This window comes from Hevea brasiliensis, chromosome 6 (genome assembly GCF_030052815.1).
Source record: "Hevea brasiliensis isolate MT/VB/25A 57/8 chromosome 6, ASM3005281v1, whole genome shotgun sequence".
In the NCBI taxonomy this organism is placed as follows: Eukaryota; Viridiplantae; Streptophyta; class Magnoliopsida; order Malpighiales; family Euphorbiaceae; genus Hevea; species Hevea brasiliensis.
In genome coordinates this window covers 99,293,968-99,319,341 of record NC_079498.1, presented here as the reverse complement: position 1 = coordinate 99,319,341, position 25,374 = coordinate 99,293,968, and the positions used below count along the sequence as shown (strand labels likewise).

General features: G+C 33.1%; 2 protein-coding genes across 3 annotated transcripts in view; both read right to left on the bottom strand.

The window, feature by feature from the left end:
- Window positions 1–9,257: 9,257 nt before the first annotated feature.
- The window catches only part of LOC110650389 (metal transporter Nramp1), a 79,730-nt gene continuing 63,613 nt past the window's right edge, over window positions 9,258–25,374 (bottom strand). The window contains exon 15 of the transcript XR_009149530.1: window positions 9,258–9,518. The gene's annotated coding sequence lies outside the window, so the exon portion shown is untranslated. The remainder of the gene's footprint in view (window positions 9,519–25,374) is intronic.
- On the bottom strand, window positions 9,530–22,473 carry LOC131180856 (metal transporter Nramp1-like). Of its 2 annotated transcripts, none has more exons than XM_058148733.1 (14): window positions 22,319–22,473; window positions 22,003–22,130; window positions 19,907–19,985; window positions 19,774–19,814; window positions 19,200–19,278; window positions 18,992–19,096; window positions 18,609–18,718; window positions 13,539–13,720; window positions 13,364–13,433; window positions 12,350–12,523; window positions 12,072–12,176; window positions 11,533–11,664; window positions 10,576–10,671; window positions 9,530–10,035 (listed from the first exon to the last, which is right to left on the bottom strand). In XM_058148733.1, the coding sequence occupies exons 2-14, from the start codon at window positions 22,114–22,116 to the stop codon at window positions 9,694–9,696; spliced, it is 1,629 nt and encodes a 542-aa protein (XP_058004716.1). In that variant the 5' UTR covers window positions 22,117–22,130; window positions 22,319–22,473; the 3' UTR covers window positions 9,530–9,693. The 2 variants fall into 2 exon arrangements, with proteins under 2 accessions (XP_058004716.1, XP_058004717.1); XM_058148734.1 differs by having other exon boundaries at window positions 22,003–22,133; window positions 22,319–22,467.

Genomic DNA, 25,374 nt, shown 5'->3' with positions numbered 1-25,374 from the left:
TCAACACTCCTTCAATCTTTTATTAAAAAAAAAAAATATTTATCTGTTTCACATGTTATCTATACTCTAATTTAAAAGAAATAAAATTTAATTGCTTAATCTTAAATTTTATAAAACTATGATTTAAGTCAAATTAAAATATGAGGTATTAATTGATTTTGAAGATAAAATCGGAGGATTAATTTAGGGTTTTGGGTATATGCTACGACATTTGCATTCATCCCAAGGCAGGCTGAAATACTTACCTCGTTACGGGCTTGTGAGCCTTGTGGCCTGATGAGCAACCTCACCACTTTCATAGCCTTAGCCCTTAGACGAGTCTCCAGGTCATGACTATTCGAAGGCCCAATTGGACAAATCCAAGATGATAATGTAGAAGGGAGAGAAGCAAGAACTGTGTAAGAAAGGAACCTTATGCAATTTTTTTTTTATCAATTGAATTTTTTTCTCAATTTTTTTTATAAATAGGACTGCTTTATTAAAAAGATAATGAAATTATATTACAAGTAACTCAATGTTCAATAATTTTAGAAAATTTTTAATTTTATTTATTTTATAGAAAATATTTAATTAAAAGTTTAAAATACTTAAAAAATAATAAATGAAAAAATTTTAAACGATTAGAAGGAAAATATTTTTCTAATTAAAAGAAAATTAAATTATTTTTTTAAAAAATAACTTATTATTATTAAAAGAGTAAGTTATTTTTTAAATTTTGGTAATTTTATTAAAATATAAAAAAACTTATATTTATAATATAAATATTTATTATTAGTTTAATATAATATTCAAATAATAAAAAATATTTTTATAAGAAAATATTTTTTTAAAAATAGTTTTTATAATAAATATTTTTTTATATATATAATATTTTTTATAAAACAAAGGTGGCAAATAATTCAGAAACAACACTTGCGCAATATCTGCCGATTAATGAGCCACTTGATACTTGGGATTGAAGCATATTCCCAAAAAGTTTACTTTCCAATAAGATATTTTTTAATATCTTATATATATGTTAACGTATAAGTCTCAACAATCTGTGACGACTAAGAACCAATTATGCATTTTGCAGCATCGGCAAAAGAATCACCTTTATATATCATTTCTAAAAATTATTATATGCTCAATTCTATCTATCACTTCCCAAAATTCCAGCATCAACATTAAATATATAACTATTTATCCAAAACCCGTATATTTGTGTTAAGTGCTCTTGAACGGCTTGGAATATATATATATATATTTTTTTTTTTTCTGAAATTGTCTTTAGAATTGTAAAGCCTCCAATTTAATCTTAGTCAGACTTAATTCTTAAAAAAAATTATTATTTAATTTTTTATCATAAAAAAATTAATTAATTATTTTTTTTATTTTAAAAAATATACTATTTAGTTTCTTTATTTTGAGTCGTAGATAATTCTAATGTTATTTTAAAGCAATTTTTTTCCCAACTCAATTATTCAGTTCATATAATTTGAATAATACAACTACTTAATCCCATAATTTTAAATCCATCAATTATTTAATCCCTATAATTTGAATAATACAACTAGATCTCTCTTTTGACTAACTTGATGAATAGAAAAATTAACAGAAGAAATTAAATATCTCATAAACTAAAATAGAGAAACTAAATAATATATTTTTCAAAATAGAGAGATTAAGTACATAGTTAATTTCGTTAAAATATATAGATGAAAATTAATTTTTCTAATTAAAGAGGATGAAAAGAAGCGTAAAATGATTTTTTTTTTAAATGTTTTTAAGCCTTTTTCAATGTCCAGGAACAGGAAAAGTTAGGGAAAATTTGTTACTTGTTATGGACTTTATTTGAATTCATAGTCATATAAATCATAAATAAATTCAAAATATAAAAAATAAAATATACTAGTGATGAACATTTACTGACAAAAATTAGTAAATGATAAGTTTTAAATATTATTACATAAAATTAATTTCATTTGGTTATTGCAGGAAAGATAAGCCAAAAGGAGAAAATACAACTTAGCATATGATAACTAAAAGCACATATACAGTGAAACTTAATGTTAATCGCAGGCGTGGCAAGCAGAGCAGCAATTTTTCTGCTCCAAGAAGTTTCGGCTGCTACTCTCCTATAGAGCCAAAAACTCCGTAAGGCACCTGCACATGGGTAAGGCTGTGCCCAGGGCACAGGCATACATGTGCCTAAAACTCTGCTGCACTTTTTGCTAGGAATTCACTCTGCTGTAATTTTGATACTATTCACATGCTTTTTCTACAGACTTTTCCAAACTTTTGACCTATAAAAATAACCCCAAAAAAAAGTAAATTTGATTAAAATAAAATAAATAAAATCGATAAAAACCTACAATTTTAAGAAATATAAGGAAGTTAAAATTAAAATAAAAATTAATGGCATAAAACTAAAGAGTGGATCATCAAAGAGTGGCTTCCTTTCAATATAGGTGTCATATAACGCCACATATGAGTCTTTATATATGATGCCCTCAAGTCTGGCTAAATTTGAAAGAATTTTGCCTATAGCACAAACAACACTTGGCCTTAAACAATGAACTTGGAGAGAAATTTCTAATTTTTGCTTTAGCTCATAGAATAAGTAGCATAGTGAAGGTGGTGTCACTGAAAAGTAAGGATCTTTAGGTGGTGTGTATATTAGTACCATCAATGAACACAAATCAATGGTCTCTTTTTTTTTTTTTTTTTGTCTCATCCACGAACTCTATTTTTAGCTCATCTTTATGTGGGAACTCTCTTGATGACTCAACTCTTGAGGATTCTTGTTCTTTCAATTGAGGCTTATCTTTCCATGAAGCTTCCTCATACTTCAACTCACTTTCCTCACCTTGAGTGTATAATTCCTCATAATAAAGCAACACTTCATTGTTCACCATTGGACTACTAAAAATTTCATTGTTCACTTTAGATTTACTAATAAAATTTTCCAATAGATTTGACGACTCTTCAAATCGCAAATTTTTCTCTTGATCTCCAAATGGATGGTCTGTAATAATAAGGTGAGAAGCATATGGAGGGTATTGGTGACTCCTATCCTACAGTAAAGGATTCCAACATTGATAGTCAAATCCAACAGGTGAAGTACTTCCTCATGGCTTCTATGTTAAAGGTGAACACCAGTTGCACAAGCTTCATTATCCACCCAACATCTTGTAGCATCATCCAATCCATTGTAGAAACAAAACATAACAAACTGGTTTGAGAAATTGTGATTTGAAAATTGTTCTACCAATTCATTAAACCTTCTCCAAACGGCATAGAATGGCTCCAAGTATTGTTGAATAAAACTTGTGAATACTTGTTGATGAAGCATCTTGAAGAATCTCACAAGAAAACAAATAAGTAATTTTAGAATAAAAAAAAAAGAAAAGAAAAACAAAACACAAATTAAAATTTCCAAATTAACAAGTAATGTAAAATCAACTACAAATAAACTTATGATCCCCGGCAATGGTGCTAAAAACTTGATGCATTATAGTTAACACTAGCAAGTGTACTAGTCGTTCAAGTAATAAAGTGATGAGAAAAAGTATTGTCCCACGAGGATCAAAATTATCATTTGCAATTAAGCTAATACTGCCAAATGTTATTTGAGAAATTGATAATTTTGAATTTAACTAAGATAAAAACTAACAATAAAAGTAGAAGTAAATAATTAAATTAATTAAATAAACTTTTTATGATAAAAGTGTCAGGGTCGGATTTCACCTTCACCTATGCAAATAACTAATTCAATATAAGTTTTATACAATGAGATGGTAAGATTGAATATGGCCACTTGTCTTTTTCAAGTAGAATATTTATCTAAATTAATGGTCCTTATTAGGGTAGTAAGAATCTAGATGCATAAAGAACATGAATCTCTTACAATTAATTCGTCCTCTTTGGTTAGGAATTAAACAAACCACACACTATTTCTAGGGTCCTTCTTAAGGTAGCTTAGTCCTAATGTGATATGCAATAATCTTTCTAGAAATTAATTATGCATTCAAAAGAGAAATTAATTATAGCTTCTCTGTTCAAATCTCATTAGAACAATCAATCAATTGAAAAAACACAAAGCATTAAGATCAAATATTGCATAATCTTATGAAAATAAAATTAATGCGTTGAATTAGAAAGAAATCATAACATAGGTTTATGATCCATCATTCCCTAACAAAATGGTCTACTTCAGCCTAGATGTAACGCCCTTGCTCCAACCACTAGAGGAATTATCCGCTTTGGCTCAGCCTATTCTGAACCTCACGGTTTTGTCCCATAGGTGGAATGGAGAACTTTCCAGGAGAATACCCATCCTGGCATTTCTCTCAAGCGAGCGCATTTAATCTTAGAGTTCTTTCAACTCTCCAGACCATTCCATCAAAAGGCACCTCTAGTGATTAGTTTTCCCCATTTCAATGTATGATTCGATTCATTCCTGTACCCCACATTCCACTACCCTAGGTAGCCTCGCCATCCTAAAAGCCTGCTAGGAGTTTACTCTTTTATGCTACTCTCCGCCCTCATTGGACCTTGTAGACCCTTATTTTGTGATGAGTATGTGCATTGAGGCTGTGGGAAACCCAATGATGAAAAATTATATGACTGTAAGATGTAATTGGAGGCATGGAGCTGAATTATTAATTCCATAGCATGATTTTGAAAAAAAATAATAAATAAATAAAATAATATTTTTTTTGGAAAATGAATTTAATTAAATTTAAATAAAATTTTATTTTATTTTAATTTAATATGAGTAATTTTTAAATGTACCCAATTAAGCTTAATTGGGTCTCATGGGCCTACGAAAGTCTAGTTAGAAATTTTAAATATGACCCATTTAATTTATTTTTTGAAAATTAAAATAAGAAAATATCTTTTTCTCTATCCCTCTCCCATACAAACTCTCTCCCCCTTTGGCTCCACTCTCTTCCTCACTTCCTATTGGTGCCACCTCTTTTCCCTCTCTTTCTATTGGTTGGAACACCTCACCCATATCCCAGTCTCACCCAAATTTCTCAATCCTAGTTGTTTAAGTTATCTGAACCTTATCACACTAGAACTTCAAACCCTACCACACCTCTTCCTCACTCCCTATTGGTGCCTTCCCCTTCCCCTCTCTTCCTATTGGTTGAAACACCTCTTTCCATATCTCAGTCTCACCCAAATTCTGTAATTCTAGTTGTTTAATTTATTTGAACTTTATCACCCTAGGACCCCAAACCCTATCACACCTCTCTCCCAAAACCCTATAAATGCCCTACTGGAGAAGAGAAGAAAATGAGGAGGAGAAGAAAAAAAAAAGGAAAAAAAATTTGAGAGAGAAATAATCAAAATTCTTTTAGCTCTTCTTTCTTTCTTGCGATATTTCTTGAATATTAGTTCTTTTATTTTCTTTTCAAGATCTATGTCATGTAATGTTTAATTCTATGTTCCTTGTTTCTAATTTATTTTATATGTTTATATAGATCATGTAATCATGTTTAATTTGAGGGGATACACAACTCTGCACATGTTCAGTTTTTTATCTCTCATATTTTTATTATTTTTTTGTTATTTTCTAAATCCGTAAAAAATTTGAAAAAATTGTATTCATATTCTACACGAAATTTTATTAATTTGAGGCTCAATAATCACTAAAAAAACTTTAATATTTTGTAAGTTATGGCTGTTTAAAATTAGGGTTCTTGTAAAATCTGATTTGCAGGATATCCGACTTGTAGAGCTCATATCTCCCTTGTTTCTTAATATTTTTGTGTAAATATGGTGTCTAAAATTAAGTTTGGAATCTTGTGAATCTTTTCCAATTAGTTTCGCATCCGTATCTGTTATGGTTGGTGAGTTATGAATTTTACAAAAAAGCAGTGCGATTCTATCATTAGGAAAATTTATGATTTGTGTAGATTATTTGGCTGGGGTTTTGTTTAATCTATGAATTTTATGATGTTGTATAATGTTTTGGCTATCTTCTGTAATTTTTTCATGATTTTTAGGCTTATCTAACTATTTTTCAAAAATCAAATTTCTTGCTACTGTCAATCTGTCAGAATCTAAGAATTGTATATATCTTGAGTTCTAATTGATATTTAATTTATTCTTTTGAGTTCTCTTAATTCAAGAAGTGTTATGAAGTGTTTGGATCATGTTAGAAGACCTGGACTCTAAGGTAGTTGTAACTAGTTAGGAATTTTAACCCCTTAGGAGACTAGAGTTAGAATTCAATAAGAATTGTTATTAGTATTTTCTTATTTTCTTTAGTTTCTTTACTTTTTAGTTTCTTTATTTTTATTACAAATAAAATTAGTAAGTAGTCCTAAGGTAAGTACCAAAGAGGGTATTTAGGTGAAGTTTACATGGGGCTAAAAAGAGTAAGCCAGAGATATCATTATCATACTAGAAAAAAAAACTATTTTTTAATGGTAGCTTGCCCCAATAGCAATTGCAATTACTAATAAGTAAGTAATCCTAAATTTCTAGAATAACCATTGGCATGAAATTGCAGTAATAATAGGATTTTTATTTGGTAAATTAAAATTAACTTTGTTTTTAATTTAACTGACTTTTACATGTAATTAATTTAAATAAATATTTTGTAAATTAAAATTCATATTGTTTGTAAATTAAACTAATATTGGCATGTAAAATAAATTTAATTAATACTTAGTAATTATAAAATAAATTTGCATATTAGAAATCTTTATTAGGTTGTGATTGTTTGGGCCTTATGTGATATTAGAATAAATTACACATGTACAACATAATTAATTTAGTTTAATTATCCTTAGGATAACTTGGTGAATTAATTAATTAGGTTAAATAGAAACTTAGGGTTATTTAAAATTGAATTTATTTGTAAATTAAATTCTCACTAATAAATTAATTTTAGTCATCTGGTAAATATCATTTAAATAATTATCAACCCCATAGATAGGAATTACTTATGTATGAAAATTATTTGTAAACAACAACCCTTTTGTGAATTACTTGCATGTGTAGAATTAGAATTGCATTTTTAGGATAAAATTTAATAAAGAAATAATAAACAAGACTTCTAGAAATATTAGCAGAGGACTGGCACTCGAATTAACGAGGTTAGACCAGGCGTAAGGGGTGCCTAACACCTTCACTTTACGTACCCACTATCCCGAACCTAGACATTGGGCTATGATAATGACGATTGTAGAAATTCTGCAAGGAGTAAGTTGTCATTCATGACTCTCGGAAGAAACACTGAATATGTCCCGGTTATTATCCGGGTGATGACTCCTGTCTATCTATGCCTTCATGGCATAAATCCTTAGTACCGTGGTAGTGTTATGGAAAGACGATACTTACCAGTGATTTGATTTTATTAGAATTGTATGAAGTGCACGTCTAGGAAATGTTGTCTAAGGAGGTGGTACTTAAGTGAGACCATTGTGACTCCACCATCTTTCCTAGGCATTACTTGGTGCATTTTATATAATTCTATTGGATGACATTACGCCTCACGCTCCCTCACCTATAGACCGCTTTCCTAGGTCAGGTCATCACAGGCCCACCAGCTTCCACCTGGTTCATCCTCGAACCACACATCTACTCGAGGGGGCCCGGTTCTGATACCATCTATAACGCCCTTGCTCTAACCACTAGAGGAATTCTCCGCTTTGGCCCACCCCATCCTGAGCTTCACGGTTTTGTCCCATAGATGGAATGGAGAACTCCTAAGAGGTCACCTATCCTGACATTTCTCTCAAGCGAGTACGCTTAATCCTGGAGTTCTTCCAACTCTCTAGGCCATTCCATCAAAAGGCGCCTTTAGTGATTAGGTTTTCCCATTTCAATAAATGATTCGATTTATTACTGTGCCCTGTATTCCATTACCCTAGGTAGCCTCGCCATTCTAGAAGCCTACCGGGAGTTTACTCTCTTATGTCACTCCCCGCCCTCATTAGACCGCTTTCCCGGGTCGGGTCATCACACTAGAGATGGTAGAACAAGAAAAAAGAAGAAAATATATCATGAAAACTTAAAGAACAATAATAAAGATCAAACTCTAATTGTGGGTGCATTTTTAAGCTTCAATATGAAGAAATCTTCTCCCTCTTGCTCCCAATTGAGTGGTTAGGGACCTCTTCTTAGACTCCCATTCCAAGTCGATTCCTGATTTTCCTCTTCTTTCCTTCTTAAATAAGGTAATCCCTACTTATTTAGACTTCTTTCGACCTTAGGAGACTCTTCTGTAAGTAAGAAATAAAAACCCAGTCAGATTAGCAATTAAAATTTGTATAGCTCATCCCACACTGCCATGCTGTGTCTGCGCCATGACCTTGCCTGTGGCCAAATTCTGGACAAATTTTGATCAACAAAAATATGCTTTCAAATATAGCAAATTTGTAATCTTTTCTAGCTCAAATTGGAATCTTTCCTACTAAAAATACAAAAAAAAAAAAAAAAATAGAAGTCCTAAATTAACTAAAAAATAAATACTAAAAAGTAAAAACTAAACAAATAACAAAAACAAAATAAAAACTAAATAAAATTAATTAAAAATAAGTAAAATAAATAAATAAAAGCACATAAATTTATATATTAAAATACAACTTATCAATAGCTTCCAAATAAAGTATAATTAAAGATGTGACACCGTTTTTCTTTTCTTTTGATAAGCCTAGAAGTAAAGATGTGACACTGTTATGCGAACTATGTTGCATGAAATTTTGAGTTTGTAGTATCAGAATGTGATAATTATTGCTGGTGGTCAGAGAACAAAAGGATTCACAAGTCTTGCTTTCTCCTCATACGTAAAATCAGCTTAAGTTTGCTTCTTTTGATGAAATTGATCAATTAATTCATACTTATTCAAGTTATTATTATTATTATTATTATTATTATTATTATTAGTGATAGCTGGAATAGAGAGGTTTGCCTTCAAAGGGGTGGCATCAAATTTGGTAACTTATCCTACTGATGTTAGTAAGATGAGCAATTCTGCTGCAGCCAAGACTGTTAATAATTGGTGTAGTTTAAGATCCGTGTTAACACTTTTAGCTGTGTAGGAATTAATTGAAAATTTTTACCTAAACTCAATTTATCATAAATTTAAAATACAATCATGTAGCATCCATAAATTAATAGATGAGCTCCACCATATATTTTTTGTCTTGGACTTGTGGTGAATCGAGTTTAGACAAGAAAAGTCTGAAATTAATAATGGCTATAACCATGTATTACATACATATTTAATTCAAGATCAACCTTGTATTCTAATTCCATACATAATCACGTGTTATAGGAATTATATATATTAATTGACGGTCCAGGATTGTAGTGAATCTTCACATGATGTTAAGAAAGAAAATCCCAAAGGAATACACCAAGTTGCACAAAGATTGCACCTTGTTTTGGACCACCCAAAAGAAGAGATTCTTCTTCTTCTGCTAGCATGGAAAATCCACCTTAGAGAGCAGCACTTTTTCTGCTCCAAGAAGTTTCGGCTGATACTCTCCTATAGAGCCAAAAACTCCGTAAGTTACCTATACAAGAGTTTTTTTTTTCGCAAGATGGTAGGATTTTATTAGTACAAGGTTTGAAGCCCAAAAACAAATCAAGGCTCTCAGGCCCAATTACATAAAGGCTCCCAAGCTCACTTATTGAACTCTCACTTACCCTACCATTTATGAGTGGAAATCACTCTTACCCTACCACTTATCAATTGACTTCTTCTGTAGACCTTCTTTGAGGTAACTGCATGCTTACTATGTCTTCTCTAGGGAGACTATGCATTGATGTATCACAAGACTCGTTGGCCATCTGTCGACTTTCAGGTGTTGTTAGTGCCAGAAGATGAGTAGCTTCATTGTTTTTACGGAACACCAAGTAAGCAATTGCAGCCAAATACACCGCCATAGCTGAAAATCCGAATATTCCAAGAAAAACAACAGCTACCACTTCTAAATGGCCATTAAGAAGAATCTTGATGAAGCCAGTTGCAAGGTAGTATATATTTATTGATATGATCAGGGAACCAATAATCCAAGTGAGAGCTGAAATCTGCAAAAGAAGAAAAATGATAAACCAGTGATAATGAAAAGTTCAGGAGCAGAAATAACAGTTGAAAGATAATGGTATATGTTGCAGTAATAATCTCCAGAATGCTTGAAAAAAACATTTTAACAGCAATCTATCCAATTTTGGTCATTGAAGCACTGTCAAGAAATCTTTATATGCATTTGTTACTGTTGAAAAATACTGGACTGACAAGTACAACATTTCAAAGGAAAAGAAAAATCAGGAAATAACATCAAGGGAAAGAAGGTGAAGACAAGAAAGAAAAAGAAACAGCAAGAACTTCTATAAAAAGTTTCCAAACAAACACAACATATTTCAAGCCAGGCATCTTACAGCTGTCTGTCTTGATGGAAATGTCAAATACTTCATTACTATTCTTAACAGGATTTTTTGCAGGATACAAGGACCCTCCAAGTAGTCAGGCGAGAAATTTTCAAGACAAATCAAAGTCTCCAAATTTAATGGTTAAATAAATTGTATAAATGAATAAGTGAAGAAGCATAGATCAAAATAACATTATACCATAGTTGAGTTGGCGTGTATCCCCATCTTGGTTTTGCAGCTAGTGAACTTGAGAAGTGGAATGAGAGCAAAAGGTAGCTCAAATGATAGAATCATCTGCAAAACAACACCAGATGTGAACTTGCTGCAAGGTAAGATACAAATGAGAATTTTAGCCCTTTGGTCTAGACAACAATGGAATCATTGTAACAACAAATTGCAGAATTTTTTTTTTTTTTTTTTCTGTTTGACAAGACTAAAGTCATTGCCCTTCAGTGTTTACAAAGCATTGCAGAAAGTGAAAGACAAGAAGAAATCTCTTCAACAACAGATAATGCAGCCAGAAGTCTAGCATTATGTGAGAGAGTAGTTATCCACAATAGACATTGCATTCAACCATAAGAACAACTCTGTAAAATAATAAAAACAAGAACAGAGGTTTTATTGCTTTCTATATTTAATTAGTTGGTAGAAGCAATAACAGAATGGTCATTACTCATTACTCGTTAATATGAACAGAGACATCCTCACAAATATCAAGACAAGAATGTGCTTTAAGATTATCCGAGATTTTCAAGTTATTGCCATCATTTGAAACTTGCACACAAGGTTAAAATTCCACCTGATGGTCAATGAAAATGAAACATGGAATTAAAATTACATAAAACACCATAGATAAGAGTTCAAATTTTATGATGCACCCATACATGCATATATCACCATAGAATCTCATAATCTTGCAAAAGTAAAGAAATTCCACAACATCATTGATAAGCACAGGTAGTGCATCTTTATGAAGTTGAGAGCAGACAATACGCAATGCAATCTGTGGCAGTTAAATATATTACTACACACACCTTATTAATGTTCATTCTCTGTGCATATTACTTGTATACATATCAGAATATGATTAAAATTTAAAGAAAAAATGCACATTGTTCTAGAAGTATAATAGTTTTAGAGGTAAGCAACTCATACGGATGCAATAATAATTAGCTTTCCAGCACCAGCAGAGCCACCAATGAGTGCAACAATTAAACTAGGGACTATTGCCAAGCATCGAGTTAGAAAGTTCCGTATCCATGGTGTCAATCGTAGATCCAAGAAACCCTGGAATATGAAATATTGTGAATATTATGTGGAAAAACATACCATAGCAACATCTAGCAATCAAGGAGACTACTATAGTTATATACAATTTATCTGAACCAATTGCCTTCTTTCAGAACACACACACACACACACACACACACACACATATATATATGTATGTGTGTATGTATTGAAAGTGATTTTGTTAAAAAGATCATTTGCCTTAACAAACAGAGGAAGTGCTCTGTGCATTAGTGCTTGCAACATGACAAGATGAGCTAAGAAATATTAAATTCTTCAACAGAAATCAGGAACGCAACCATAAAGCCTTATTACTTAATGTAAAAGTGGCAGCACTAATGGCAAGCTGATTTACATACATGGACCTCAAGAAATAATAACAATTATATGTCATGACCAAGTACCTGCATGACATACTGCCCTGCATAAGTTCCTGTTATTGTAGAACTCTGACCAGATGCCAACAAAGCAATTGCAAAAAGTTTTGAACTCCATCTACCCAAAACATTCTATCAAAAAAGATTAAAAAAATACCATCATGAAGCAGATCAAGATCAAATAGTAAATTTAGAAGGAACTGAAAACAAACTGTAATATCCAGTATAAGATTAGCATTATCGAGTACAAAAGCAAGTATAGATAAGGAAATGTAATCAGATATTTGGAAAATTTGTTCACATACTTTAAGCAAAAAAGAAGCCTTGTTCAAGTCCAAGTCCTTGCATTTTGACTGATCTTCTGGATTTAAATTTGGGGAATTGCAAACAGCACCACTTACAGAAATAACGGATACATTAATGAAAAAGGCCAGTGTGAGAGCGAAGGCACTTTCTATCAAGTAAAATCTACGAGCCTCCTGCAAACAAAATTGTTAGTTCTGCAAATTTCTATGTTCAAAAAATCGTCAATGTCATGTTTTAATAAGAACCATTGAGTGTCAACTTGTTAACATGTAGCATTGTCTTTATAAATTTAATTTCGTTTTGGATAACCTTCAAGATATGCTAGGACAGCAACAGCAATGAAAACATATCTTTCCAGAAGGGTAGAGATATTTGGGGTGCACAATCATCAAACTATTATATGCTCTTATTATTTTTTTTTTTACTATTATTGGATGGAAAATCCTTCCTTATGTCAAGGCTATGGGCTACTTTTCTAAGATACATGTTTAAGTGTCTTGAAACTCTATATGCAAAGGTATGTACTAATACTTAAAAAAAGATGAAAAATAACTAACCAAAAGGGTAGAGATATTTGGGGTGCACAATCATCAAACTATTATATACTCTTATTATTTTTTTTACTATTATTGGATGGAAAATCCTTCCTGATGTCAAGGCTATGAGCTACTTTTCTAAGATACATGTTTAAGTGTCTTGAAACTCTATATGCAAAGGTATTTACTAATACTTAAAAAAGGATGAAAAATTACTAACCAAAAGGTTAAGAGCTACAAAGTTCAAAATGTGATTATGTTGTTTAATATTGTTGCCTACAAAGATAAGCACACTAAGAAATCCATCCACCAGTAGAAAAGGCTAAAATATATTGCATACAAATATAATTTTCCAAAAGAGGTGCATGGAAATGGTCACTCTTGCACACATGCTCACATAAACTGATAAACGAACTTGTGCACTGAAGCATGCTTGCAAATGATTAAGATTAAAGCTAATATACTTAAGGTCTTTACCTTGATACCAGGAATGGATCGTGGGATTTTCCTAGAAAGAACCAATGCCGAATGGAGAAAGAGATTGTGCCTGCATGAGGGCAATAAAGCCAAAGAAGATAAACATGTTTTTTTTTTTTTATCAAAAGGAAGTAACTATTAATAGTTGGAAGACATAATTGAATAAAACACTTACGGCATAACCATGGCACCAAGAAGTGAAATTGCAAGGCCAGCAGCACCATGTCCCTTGAGTTGTGGAACAAAAAGCCCATAGAGAACTTCAGAAGCAGAGGGTTTTGCAAAGGCAAGCTCCACCAAAAAGCATGCAGCGATTGTAGAAACAAGAAAAGCAATAAGGAATTCAAGCTTCCGGACCTGTAAGAAGAAATTATGAGTGGTTATGCTGATTTAATGCATCATAATTGGATGTTTGGCAAAGCCTCATATTTTCTGAATGTAGAAAGAGATGATTCTCCTTAATTTCAATTAATCTGTATATGGGTATATATATACAATTGGTTCCTATAATTGTGTTTTACTAATTAGGAAGAAATCCTAAATAAGAAATCCTAAATAAGAATACAGAATACAGAATATACAGAGAAATAATATAGTGATTGACTTTCCATAACACTCCCCCTCAAGTTGGAGCATAGATGTTAATCATGCCCAACTTGTTACAAATGTAGTCAATCCTAGCTCCATTCAGAGCTTTTGTGAAAATATCTTAAAACTGCTCTCCAGTTTAGATGTGTCCTGTTGAGATGATCTGTTGTTGAATCTTTTCACGAACAAAGTGACAATCAATCTCAATATATTTGGTCCGCTCATGAAACACCGGATTAGAAGCAATATAGAGAGCAGCTTGATTATCACACCATAATTTCGCAGGCAGAGAGGTCTTAAAACCTGTCTCATCTAGTAATTGAAGTATCCACATTACCTCACATACTGATTGTGCCATGGCTCTGTATTTGGATTCAGCACTAGATCGAGAAACTACACTCTGCGTCTTGCTTCTCCAAGACACCAAATTTTCTCCAATAAAAACGCAATATCCAGTATTTGACCTCCTGTCAACCTTAAATCCAATCCAGTCGGCATCTGAAAAACATTCAACATTCAAATGCCCATGATTACCATATAACAAACCTCTTCCTGGAGCGCCCTTCAGATAACACAAGATTTGTTCCAAGGCTTCCCAATGAACAACAGTTAGGGAAGACATAAACTGACTTACCACACTAACGGCATAAGCAATGTCAGGACGAGTGACTGTAAGGTAGTTCAATTTTCCTACCAATCTCCTGTATCTCTCTGGATCTTCAAACAACTCGCTATCCCCTGCTAACAGCTGTAAATTTGGAGTCATTTGTGCACTACAAGGCTTAGCACCTAATTTTCCTGTCTTTGTCAATAAATCGCAGACATATTTTCTTTGAGACAAGAAAATACCCTTATTACTTCTCATAACTTCAATACCCAAGAAATATTTTAACAATCCCAAGTCTTTGGTCTGAAACTGGATTTGGAGGAAGGTTTTAAGAGATGAAATACTTGCAGAGTCACTCCCAGTGATGACAATGTCATCCACATAGACTACCAGGAGAATTAGACCAGCCTCATATTGCCTATAAAATACTGAGTGATCACACTTGCTGTTTTGCATACCAAATTCCTGTACTGCTTCACTGAATCTCCCAAACCAGGCCCTACGACTTTGTTTCAAGCCTAAAGAGACTTCTGAAGCCTATAAACTTTACCCAACTCCCCCTGAACAACAAACCCAGGTGGTTGCTCCATATACACCTCCTCCTGAAGATCACCATTAAGGAAAGCATTCTTGATATCCAATTGGTGCAGGAGCCAATCATATGTAGCTGCTAAAGAGATAAACAAGCGAACAGAAGTAAGTTTAGCTACAGTACAAAAAGTGTCAGAGTAATCAACCCCATATGTCTGAGTATATCATTTTGCTACAAGGCGTGCTTTTAACCTAGCCACAAAACCATCAAGATTTACCTTTACTGTAAATACCCATTTGCAACCAATAGCTTTCCTACTAGTGGGCAAAGGCAACAGTTCTCATGTACCATTAGCATCTAAAGCCTCCATTTCCTCTTTCATAGCAACACACCAGCCAGGATGATATAGTGCCTCACCAACAGTATTAGGAAATAAAAGAAGAGATAGGGTAAGTACATAAACGTTTATCTTTACGAAGAGCAATGAGTAGGTCTAGATCAGAATCATGATCAGTATGAGGTACAGGATCTCCCAACGAAGTAGCTGGTGGAGGATCTGAGTCAGGAATCTCCAATCTTCTAGAATAAACATGAACAACGGGAGGTCGAGTAGGTCTAGAGACAGAAGGAACAGGCTGTGGGAGAGGACTAGACATTGATTGGACAGTATATATTAAAAGATCATCCTCCTCCCCCTGACTCTCATACATAGATGATTGAGGAAAAAATGGAGTGAACTCAAAAAATGTGATATCTTCAGAAACAAGATAACGATTAAGAGTAGGAGAGAAACAACGGTACCTTTTTTGCAGCCGAGAGTACCCAAGGAAGACACATTTGAGAGACTTTGGATCCAATTTAGTAACCTGTGGACGAACATCACGTACAAAATAGGTACAACAAAAAATACGGGGTTCAACAGGGAACAAAGATTTTGTAGGAAACAAAGCAGTATAAGGAATATCCCCATTAAGGATAGAAGACGGTATACGATTGATAAAAAAACATGCCGTAGAAATTGCATCCACCTAAAAGTGTTTAAGAACTTTCATCTGAAAAAGAAGAGCACGAGTTACCTCAAGAAGATGCCGATTTTTTCTTTCGACCACGCTATTTTAGGATGGGGTATCCACACAGGAAGACTGATGAAGAATGTCATTTTGTGTCATATAAGACTGAAATTGTGCTGAAAAGTCTTCTTTGGCATTGTCACTTCTTAATATGCGCACAGAAATATTAAATTGAGTTTTGATTTCATTACAAAAGGCACAAAAGATGGAAATAACTCATAACGATTTTTCATTAAATATAACCAGGTAACACGAGAGTAATCATCAACAAAAGTAATAAAATAATGAAATCCAGTTTTAGAAGTAACAGAACAAGGACCCCAAACATCAGAATGAACTAACTCAAAAGGGGATGAAGCCCGTTTATTGACTCTAGACATAGAAGGCAAACGATGATGTTTTGCAAACTGACACGACTCACATTCTAGTACTGATAAAGACTAAAACTGAAGACACAGCTTCTTCATGGTAGACAAAGAAAGATGACCCAATCTACAATGAGCTTCAAGAGGTGTTAAGGTACTGGAGCAAACAAGCGACCGCGGTACATGATTTTTCAGAATGTAGAGACCACCTGATTCACGTCCTCTATCAAACACTGGTCAGGAAAAAAGGAAACAGAATAATTTAACGTACGACTAAGTTTACTAACAAAAAGTAGATTAAAAGAGAATTTTGGTAGACACAAAATAGATGACAAAGAAATTGATGAAGTCGGGTTCGCAGTTCCAGAACCCATGACACAAGAAGTAGAACTATCAACTAAAGTAACAGTAGAGAAAGTGAGATTAGACTGAAAAGCAGATAGAAGACTAGAATTACCTGTCATGTGATCTGTCACACCAGAATCAATAACCCATTTGGATGAGGAAGACATAAGGCATGTAGTGGATATACCTGACTCAGCGATCGTAGTGACAGGGAAACTGGTAGGCTTTAGAGATGCCTGATACTAGGAAAACTGTGCAAAATCCTCTGCAGATACCAAAATAGTTTTCTCAGAGGAAGATACTGTAGAATCCTTTGCTGCCATATTTACTATACGTGATCGCTTATTTTTCCTCTGAAGTTACAGACAATTATATTTTGTATGGCCAGGTTCATGGCAATAATAACAAATGACTCCTCTTGAGTCTTGATTAGAACTAGCCTCTACATTACGCTGATGACTTCTGTTGCTTGTAATTCCTCCTCTACTTCCTCTTCTATTACCCTGTTGTCCATTTGGATTATGGCTAATAAGAGCACTACTGGCAGGCTGTGAATATTGGGTACTCTTTGTACGAAAGACCAGTGTGAACGTTTCATGCAAAGAGGAAATCTCAGAACTGGAGAGAATCTGAGATTTAGCAGTCTCATACTCTGAAGAAAGGCCTACAAGAAAACTCATAACAGCCAGTTGCTTCTGTTGGGCCTGCTGAACTTTCACATCAGGACTAAAAGGCAACAATACATTAAGTTCCTCGTATACCCGTTTAAAATTCATAAAATAAGCCGTGAGAGACTTATCCTCTTTCTCAGCACGGTAGAATGCCTTATAAACATCATAAATACGGGAGATATTCCCTTTACCAGATTACAGAAAATCTAAGCAATCCATCAATTCCTTAACAAATTCACAGTGATTAATTAAACTAATTACCTCGCTGTGAATCGAGTTCCGAAGCTGCAAAAACAACCGAGCATCCTTTTTTAGCCAAGTTTGTCGTGTATCATCCGTAGGTGGATCTTTAGTAAGGTGATCATCCTTATCAATGCTACGCAAATAGACCCTAACAGTCTTACTCCACTCCAGGTAATTCGAATCATTAAATTTGTGTTCCGTAATCTTAGTCATCACCGGAATCACATCAGAAATAACATTCTTATTGTCTGCCATTTGTTGAGACAAAGAAAACTAACCGAAACGTTAATCCAAAGTGCTTACAGCAGCAAAATAACCCAAAATCACAAATCAAGCAAATATCGAAATAGGATCTGAGAGCCAAACCTCAAAAGTCCTTTAATGGTGTACTGGATCAGGCAACAACACACAGTGGTGGAATGAGGGGGTTGAGGCAACGCCGGCGATGTTGATCAGAGTCGAAACGGTCGGTCGACGGCCAAGGTTTCTCCTGAGCTAGATGGTGAGAACAAATAGTCACCCTAAATAGATGACCTGTTCTGATACCATATAGAAAGAGATGATTCTCCTTAATTTCAATTAATCTGTACATGGGTATATATATACAATTGATTCCTATAATTATGTTCTACTAATTAGGAAGAAATCCTAAATAAGAAATTCTAAATAGGAATACAGAATATAGAATATACAGAGAAATAATATAGTGATTGACTTTCCATAACACTGAATAAAAGAGATAAAAAAAAAAAGAGAGAGACAAGATTATATTTTTCTTAATCTTAATAGTTCAAGATACATGGACTAAGAAGAAAACGATGTACCCCATATTGCTGTAGTGCTAGAAGAACCAACGTGCTAAGCCCAGTCAGAAGAACACCAATCCACACAGAAATTTTGAAAAGCATGTTCAATGCAAAGGCTGTACCAATTACTGAAAAAGAAAGGAACGTCATTCAGAGTACGGTGAAGAACAAACATCCTAGGACAAAAATTAGTGGACAAGAAACATGTTATATAAAAGAATGCATCACTATTTTGGCCATATCTTCTTAAAATTTTGATTATACATATAAAGATGCTCAAAAGTACATGCATGTGAAAATATTATTTTTGAAATATCAAAATGCAATTTGTAAGCTCGTAGCAATATATTGATTATACATGTATATGAATAAAAAAAATTAAGCAAATTAACAAAACTTACCTTCAGGAATATCACATGCAACAATAGCAATTTCAGCAAGAATCCAAAGGATGAAGTTTGGCACCCGAGGATATTCATTCTTACAATGTTCTGCTAAATGCTTTCCTACAATTACAAATTACATTTGGAAGAAAAAAAATTCTGGCAATTAATACAGGTATGCTAGGAGAAAATATGTACTACAGTTGTAGATTTAGATGTCGCATACCAGTGACAACCCCCAAATTGGCTGCTAGAGATTGTATAATAAGAGCAGCACATGAGGCCACTAATATGATCCAAAGTAACTGGAAAAAAAATATATAAAAATCCTTCAGGAAAGTAATGCTGCATATTGAATTAAAGAATGATAAAATAAAATAAAATAAAAAGTATTAGCATCTGTATGAGGGAAACTAGTATTACTTTTCACAATCCCCTAGATTTTTTTTTTGAAAATGAAAGGCAAAATGGCTGTGGAAACTACGGTGTACCCTATCTAGGAGCCTCTTTGATGGACTAAGACTAGGCATCTTTCATTCTGTTGCTTCTAGTTGGCTGGTAAAGAAGATTCTGGGAAATTTTTTTAAATAAATGACTACCATATTCATTGTTGGACATTGATGAAAAAAAATGCCAAATTGAATTAGAGTTTAAAATTTTGCATTGTTGGCAACTTCCCATGGTAATATGTTATGCCAATGCATGATGACCCTGATTATACTCATGGATCCACTCCAATATAGAAAACTGAGAAGAGGCGATGAAGAAAACACTGCTGCATTGAGAAAAAATGAATGTACCTCATACTTGTATTCTGCTCCTGACTGCAGGTCAGTTTCAACTGCAGGTTAACACAGAATATTTAGTGCATAAATTATTAGCGGCTGTGTTAACATGTGGCAGCACAAACAAACTTAGAAATTTTGGGCTCACAATTTCCAGGGTCAATATATGCAATAGAAACAAGGAACCCTGGACCCATATATGCAAACAGGTTCTTCCAGCTTTTCTTCTGCATAAACAAAGTGAAAATGGCATTCCATCAACTGTTTTTCTCATTCAAAACCAATTCTATGCAGAGATAACGCAACAACGAGCAAAGTCACCATCTACAAAAATGCAAATTTTGCATAAAAAAAATGTTGTGAAACAATCACAAAATCAAGACTTCAAAGCTGAGAGCGATTGGGACCAATGACACAAACGGTGTTTTCAAAAGAATGACAATATTGAGGGAATGCAATGAGAGTTTTCTATCTGAAAGGCCAATAAAATTATACAACAAATTGACGCTATAAAGTGAAGACATTCTAATATATTGATCAATGATTAATCAAGCCAGCTCTCCTATGAACCAAATAAATGGAACACCTATAAAATATTCCATTATTTATTACCATTAAGATCACAAACTACTCTTCTCTAGGGACATTTTTCTTCTCTTTTCTTTTTTCTTTTTGTAGGGTGGGTAGAGGGAGGTAAATGTTACTTTCTACTTAAAAAACTAAAATAAAAAATCACTATATTTATGTGAGGATTTTTCTGTGATGTAAGCCAGAAAATTAAAAATTACTCCTTCCTGACATAAACATATACATGCCTACATGGATATGCCTATTTTGTATCTTAGTTGCATAAATCCTTTACCTTCTATCGTATTTCACTTTTCACTGAATTGTTGTAACTTTCATTAAAAGTAACAGCATCATAGTATATTAAAAAAAAGATATCCTTTGTTGACAAGTTATCTGTACTGGTATTAGAAGAAAAAAAAAAATTCTTATTAAGACTGAATATCAATATTTATTTTTTGACCCTCAAGAGCTTTGTTTTTCCATGACGTTCTCCAATCTATCAGTCCGTTAATTTTTCAAAAGCTTTAGCCATGTCATACAAAAGCCTCCCACTACTGCTAAACCATTCTAATTATTGTTTGCAAAGCAGATGCATTCATGGCTAAAAATTACATCACACCACCAAGTTAAGTCTTTTTTATATCAAAATGTAACTTCATTAATTATTAATATACGCTGTCTGTCTGCAGGCATTTTTCGAGACTAATTTTAGTACCAAAGGAGTCAATGCATTGTATAGGATAATCTATGATGTTTTAGGGACCACATCGAAGCTTCTGGGTGTATTACAGCGGCAAGCCTGTAGTTTTAGAAAGACTTGTAGGTGGATTGAATCCTCATCAAACATTCCTCCAGATATAATGCAACTACAATTATTAATATAAAGTTCTTTATTTGATTTGAATTTCCTAAAATTATGTAGCAAGAGATATTTTGATTTTCGAGTCATAATATCTAAAACAGAGTAATCCAATGCTCATGTCTGCCACTCTGTCTTACTGATATCAGTCTGTTCAAACGAAAACTCAGAAATGAGAAATGAGAAACAAAAAAAAAAAAAAAATGAATAGCATGAAGGCAACTTGAGTTGAACACTTTTGGATAAAATAAATATTTTAAAGAAAATAATTTTACAATTAGATTACCATAAGTATTAAGTTGAACTTATCTAATTTCGCTCTCAATTGATCAAGTCAAGTGTGAAGAGGGACATAAAATGAGTCCTTTGATCCACTTAAATTAGAAGAAAAAAACAGAAGACGTCGACAAGGACTTTTATGTCAGTGAGTTGAAATCAGGTAATCAACAGATAAATGCTTGAACCAAATAGGTGACTTCCCATCTTATTTAATTGGCAAAAGAAGCCAAAACTGTTTTTGCTTCTTACAGAAAGCAGAGGAATCCAAAGCTGCCTTGTCCAATTAAATAACAAAATTAAAAATAATAATAATAATCGCTTAAACTTGATTAATTACAGAACCCAATAGACACCATTGGACTCTTTCTCTATGACCAAAAATAAACAGGTGCGTAAACATGCACAAAATAAACTGACGACTTAATTCAAACAAATGGAGGTCACTCAAAACAAAAAATAACTACAGAATTACCAAGTAAACAAACCCAGAAAGATGCAGTGAAATTAACAAATAGAAAGTAAGTTGAAGAACTTACGTTAGGAACAACAATTTGATCAGTATCTGAATTGTCAATGAGGGGTGCATTGGAAAAGCTCCGATTCCCAGTGCTGACAATGAACTGTGGCTGCACAGACGTCGAACCCGCCATTGGTTTCTCTTTCCCTGCTATGCAAAAGAAAAAAATAAATAAATTCAACGAAAGCTATGAAAACGATTGCCATTAAATCAAAACACAAAAATTCATGAACTGAGGTCCCAAATTGCAGATTAAAAAACGAAAAAGAAATGAAACCCGGGAAAGAAAATGAAAAAAGAAACGATGCATGGCTGTGAAAGACGCAAAGACGAACCTCAATCACAGGAAGGCACATCAAGAAGCAGACTTCTATGAAGAACTCTCCAAATGCTCACTCTCGGAGTCTTTGTATGTGGCTCTCCCTCCCTCTCCCTCTCTCTCCCTCTCATCTAACACTGATAGCTTTTCTGTTTTCTAGCAAACGAGTGCCGTGATATATAATATACACATGCCTTGCCGGTGATGGTCTCTATCGAAATAGAAAAAATGTGCTTCGCTGCTTGCGCGTAGCACAATAGCTGGTTAATTTTACCACGTACTTGTAATTTTTAATTTAAAATATATTTTTAATTTGTATATCAATTATTTAGTTAATTAAAAAGTATTTAAAAATTATTTAATTTATCAAAATGATAAAAAATTGAGTTTTATTTTTATTAAAATAAATAAAATATTCGTATTTTTAAAAGTTATTAAAATAAAATTAAATCTAGTCTCTTTTAATTATGTCAGGCGTTCTGCTAACAGAGTAGCACATTGCCTCGCTCGAAAGTAGTCATCGTTCAATGTCAATCCCGTGTCGCAGCATCAATTTGTAATGGGTTTACCACCCTTTTAATCCTCTTTAATGAAGTCTTCGTCTTCACACAAAAACATATATATATATATATATATATATATATATATATATATATATATATATATATATATAAAAGTCTTGGAAAGATTATAATTTAATCTTTAAGATTTTATGAAATTTACATAATAATCTTATTATTTTTAAAATGCATCTATTTAATTATTAATATTTAAATTATTTGTCAATTCGCCTAATTTTTCATTAGTTATACCAAATAATAGCAAAATAATATTATAAATTTATAATATAAATTTTATTATAAAACAGTCCCATATTTTATTCTATTTATTATTTTAATTATAATATTGTCATTTTATTTTATCAATATTCTAGGTATATTATATATTTAAACTAAAAAAATTTAATTGAAAATTTTATTATTATATTATATTAGTTTATAATTAATAAAAAATAAAACAAATAATCGGAATACTTTCACATCTATATACATCAATGTCACGACCCAACCTATAGGCCGGACAGGCACTAGGACTTGGGCCAGCCTAAAGCCCCCGAAACCCGTAGTAAGTCTAACTATTCCTCAGCCCAACTTTAAAGCCCATTTGAGTCCAACTTCAAGAATTCAACCGAACAGAGTCCAACCATAAAATGGACCATTTAATGGGAAGTTTTTAACTCGTCCGACCTGTAAACACAATATATAATAAATTGGAGAGCTCAGCTCACCCTCCATATAATCAAAATGTCATAACTCAAATAGGAGTTCAGCTCCCTCATCCAATCCCATCATGCATACAGTTAATAATTTTACAGGTCCAACATAACTTTTATAATACATGCCTAAAATAAAAATAAGTGCTTCTAACACATGCGAAGTCTAAAATTTAACTCAATTGTACAAAATACATTAAATACTATTAATGAACCTGTGAAGAAGAAGAGCAGGTTAGCTACAACAAATAATTCTCCTGTAGCTTGGAAAAATAGATGAATAGTAGTGAGTGTTCGACTCAGAGAGTAAAATATCAATTTTAACCATAATCTCTATAACTATCTAAAGTTAATGCACCATGTGGAGTGAAATGCAACATCGTCATAATTTTCATATCATAACAGTAAAAATGCAATTTGGAGAACTCACACACCCAACACTGTCAAACAATACATATATGGGAGCTGATCCCCTATACAGCCCTCTTAATCCAACCTCTGCCAGCAAGTGTCTCTCAAGCCGGACTTTCACTTAATAAATCAAATACGGGGTCCCAGTGAGTGTCTCTCAATCCGTGTCTACCCCGAAGGATCGGGTCCTAGCGAGTGTCTCTTAAGCCGTGTCTACCCGTCCTGTCCATATCCAATACCATACCACACGTATGCCACGCACACATACTGCTCCAAATTACCACAAACAACATCCATGGCACTTCAATAATTATGAATGTAATATAAAATGTGCCAGTATTTAACTACATAGATACATATTTATAAGTGATGCATGGGCATACTTGAACATATAATAATATCAAAATTACAATTAAAATTAATATTTTACTCACAGACTTAACTGAAGTCATTGTGGCGGCTGGGCGGAGGAAGAAGGCTGTCCCGACTCACCTGATAATTTTATTATAATTATTTAATACATTTGACTCAATACAAACTAAGAAAAGATCAAAGATGTCTTAAGTCATGCCGAAAATCCAACAGAGTCTCCCCTATACCTAGAACCTACCCAACCTGTAAAAGGGCTTAAAACGTACTTCTATATCCACAAACCACACACCCACAACTCAATCACATCACATAACCCCTCCTGGGCCCATCCAAATAGTCAACAATCATAATATGAAAAATTACAGTTTAGTCCTTATAATTAACCCTTTTTGCAAAAACTACTCAAATAAGCTCTAAAAATTTTAAAATTTTGCCTTGCGATCCTTAGCATTATTACTAAGCTAATGCAAAAGGAATTATAATTTTCTAAGCTATCATGAATATTTTATGAATTTTTAATCCAATTCAAGCACTAGATAATTAAGAAAAAATAAGGTTCGGGTTTACCTATGCCGATTCTGACCCTGAGAACGCGCTCAGGACGTCTGACAATGGTGGGGTAGCCAAAATCTCGACCCAATTCCAAGACTTTTTTGGTAGCCTATCTGCCTAGCCCGAAATTTACAGACCTGGACAACTGTTAAATTTTCGCGAATTAAAGGTACCTACACTAAGCCCACAATACGGGGATTAGTATATAATTTTTACGAAATTTTCTAGGCTCATTTAGTGCTTGAAAAAATACTACGAATTTCGCGGGACCTACCAAAAAACGGTGTCGAAAAATTTTGAAATTAGTATTGCCGCGAAGCTCTCGATAAGTGGAGCACTCCGGTACTCTCGATTTTCTCGTGGGGTTCACGATTTGAGAGAAATTTAGCCCAAAAATCAAAATGGGCTAAAACTTCCCGAACAAAAATTAGGTAAATCGCTTGATGGATTTTAGTGTTCTTGGT

Excerpts from the sequence above, each read along its gene's own strand:
- LOC131180856 (XM_058148733.1), bottom strand. The coding sequence starts at position 22,116 with ATGGCGGGTTCGACGTCTGTGCAGCCACAGTTCATTGTCAGCACTGGG. Across the intron at positions 19,986-22,002 it reads ATCAAATTGTTGTTCCTAAC|AAGAAAAGCTGGAAGAACCT; the intron begins GTAAGTTCTTCA and ends TTGTTTATGCAG. Across the intron at positions 19,815-19,906 it reads ATATATTGACCCTGGAAATT|TTGAAACTGACCTGCAGTCA; the intron begins GTGAGCCCAAAA and ends GTTAACCTGCAG.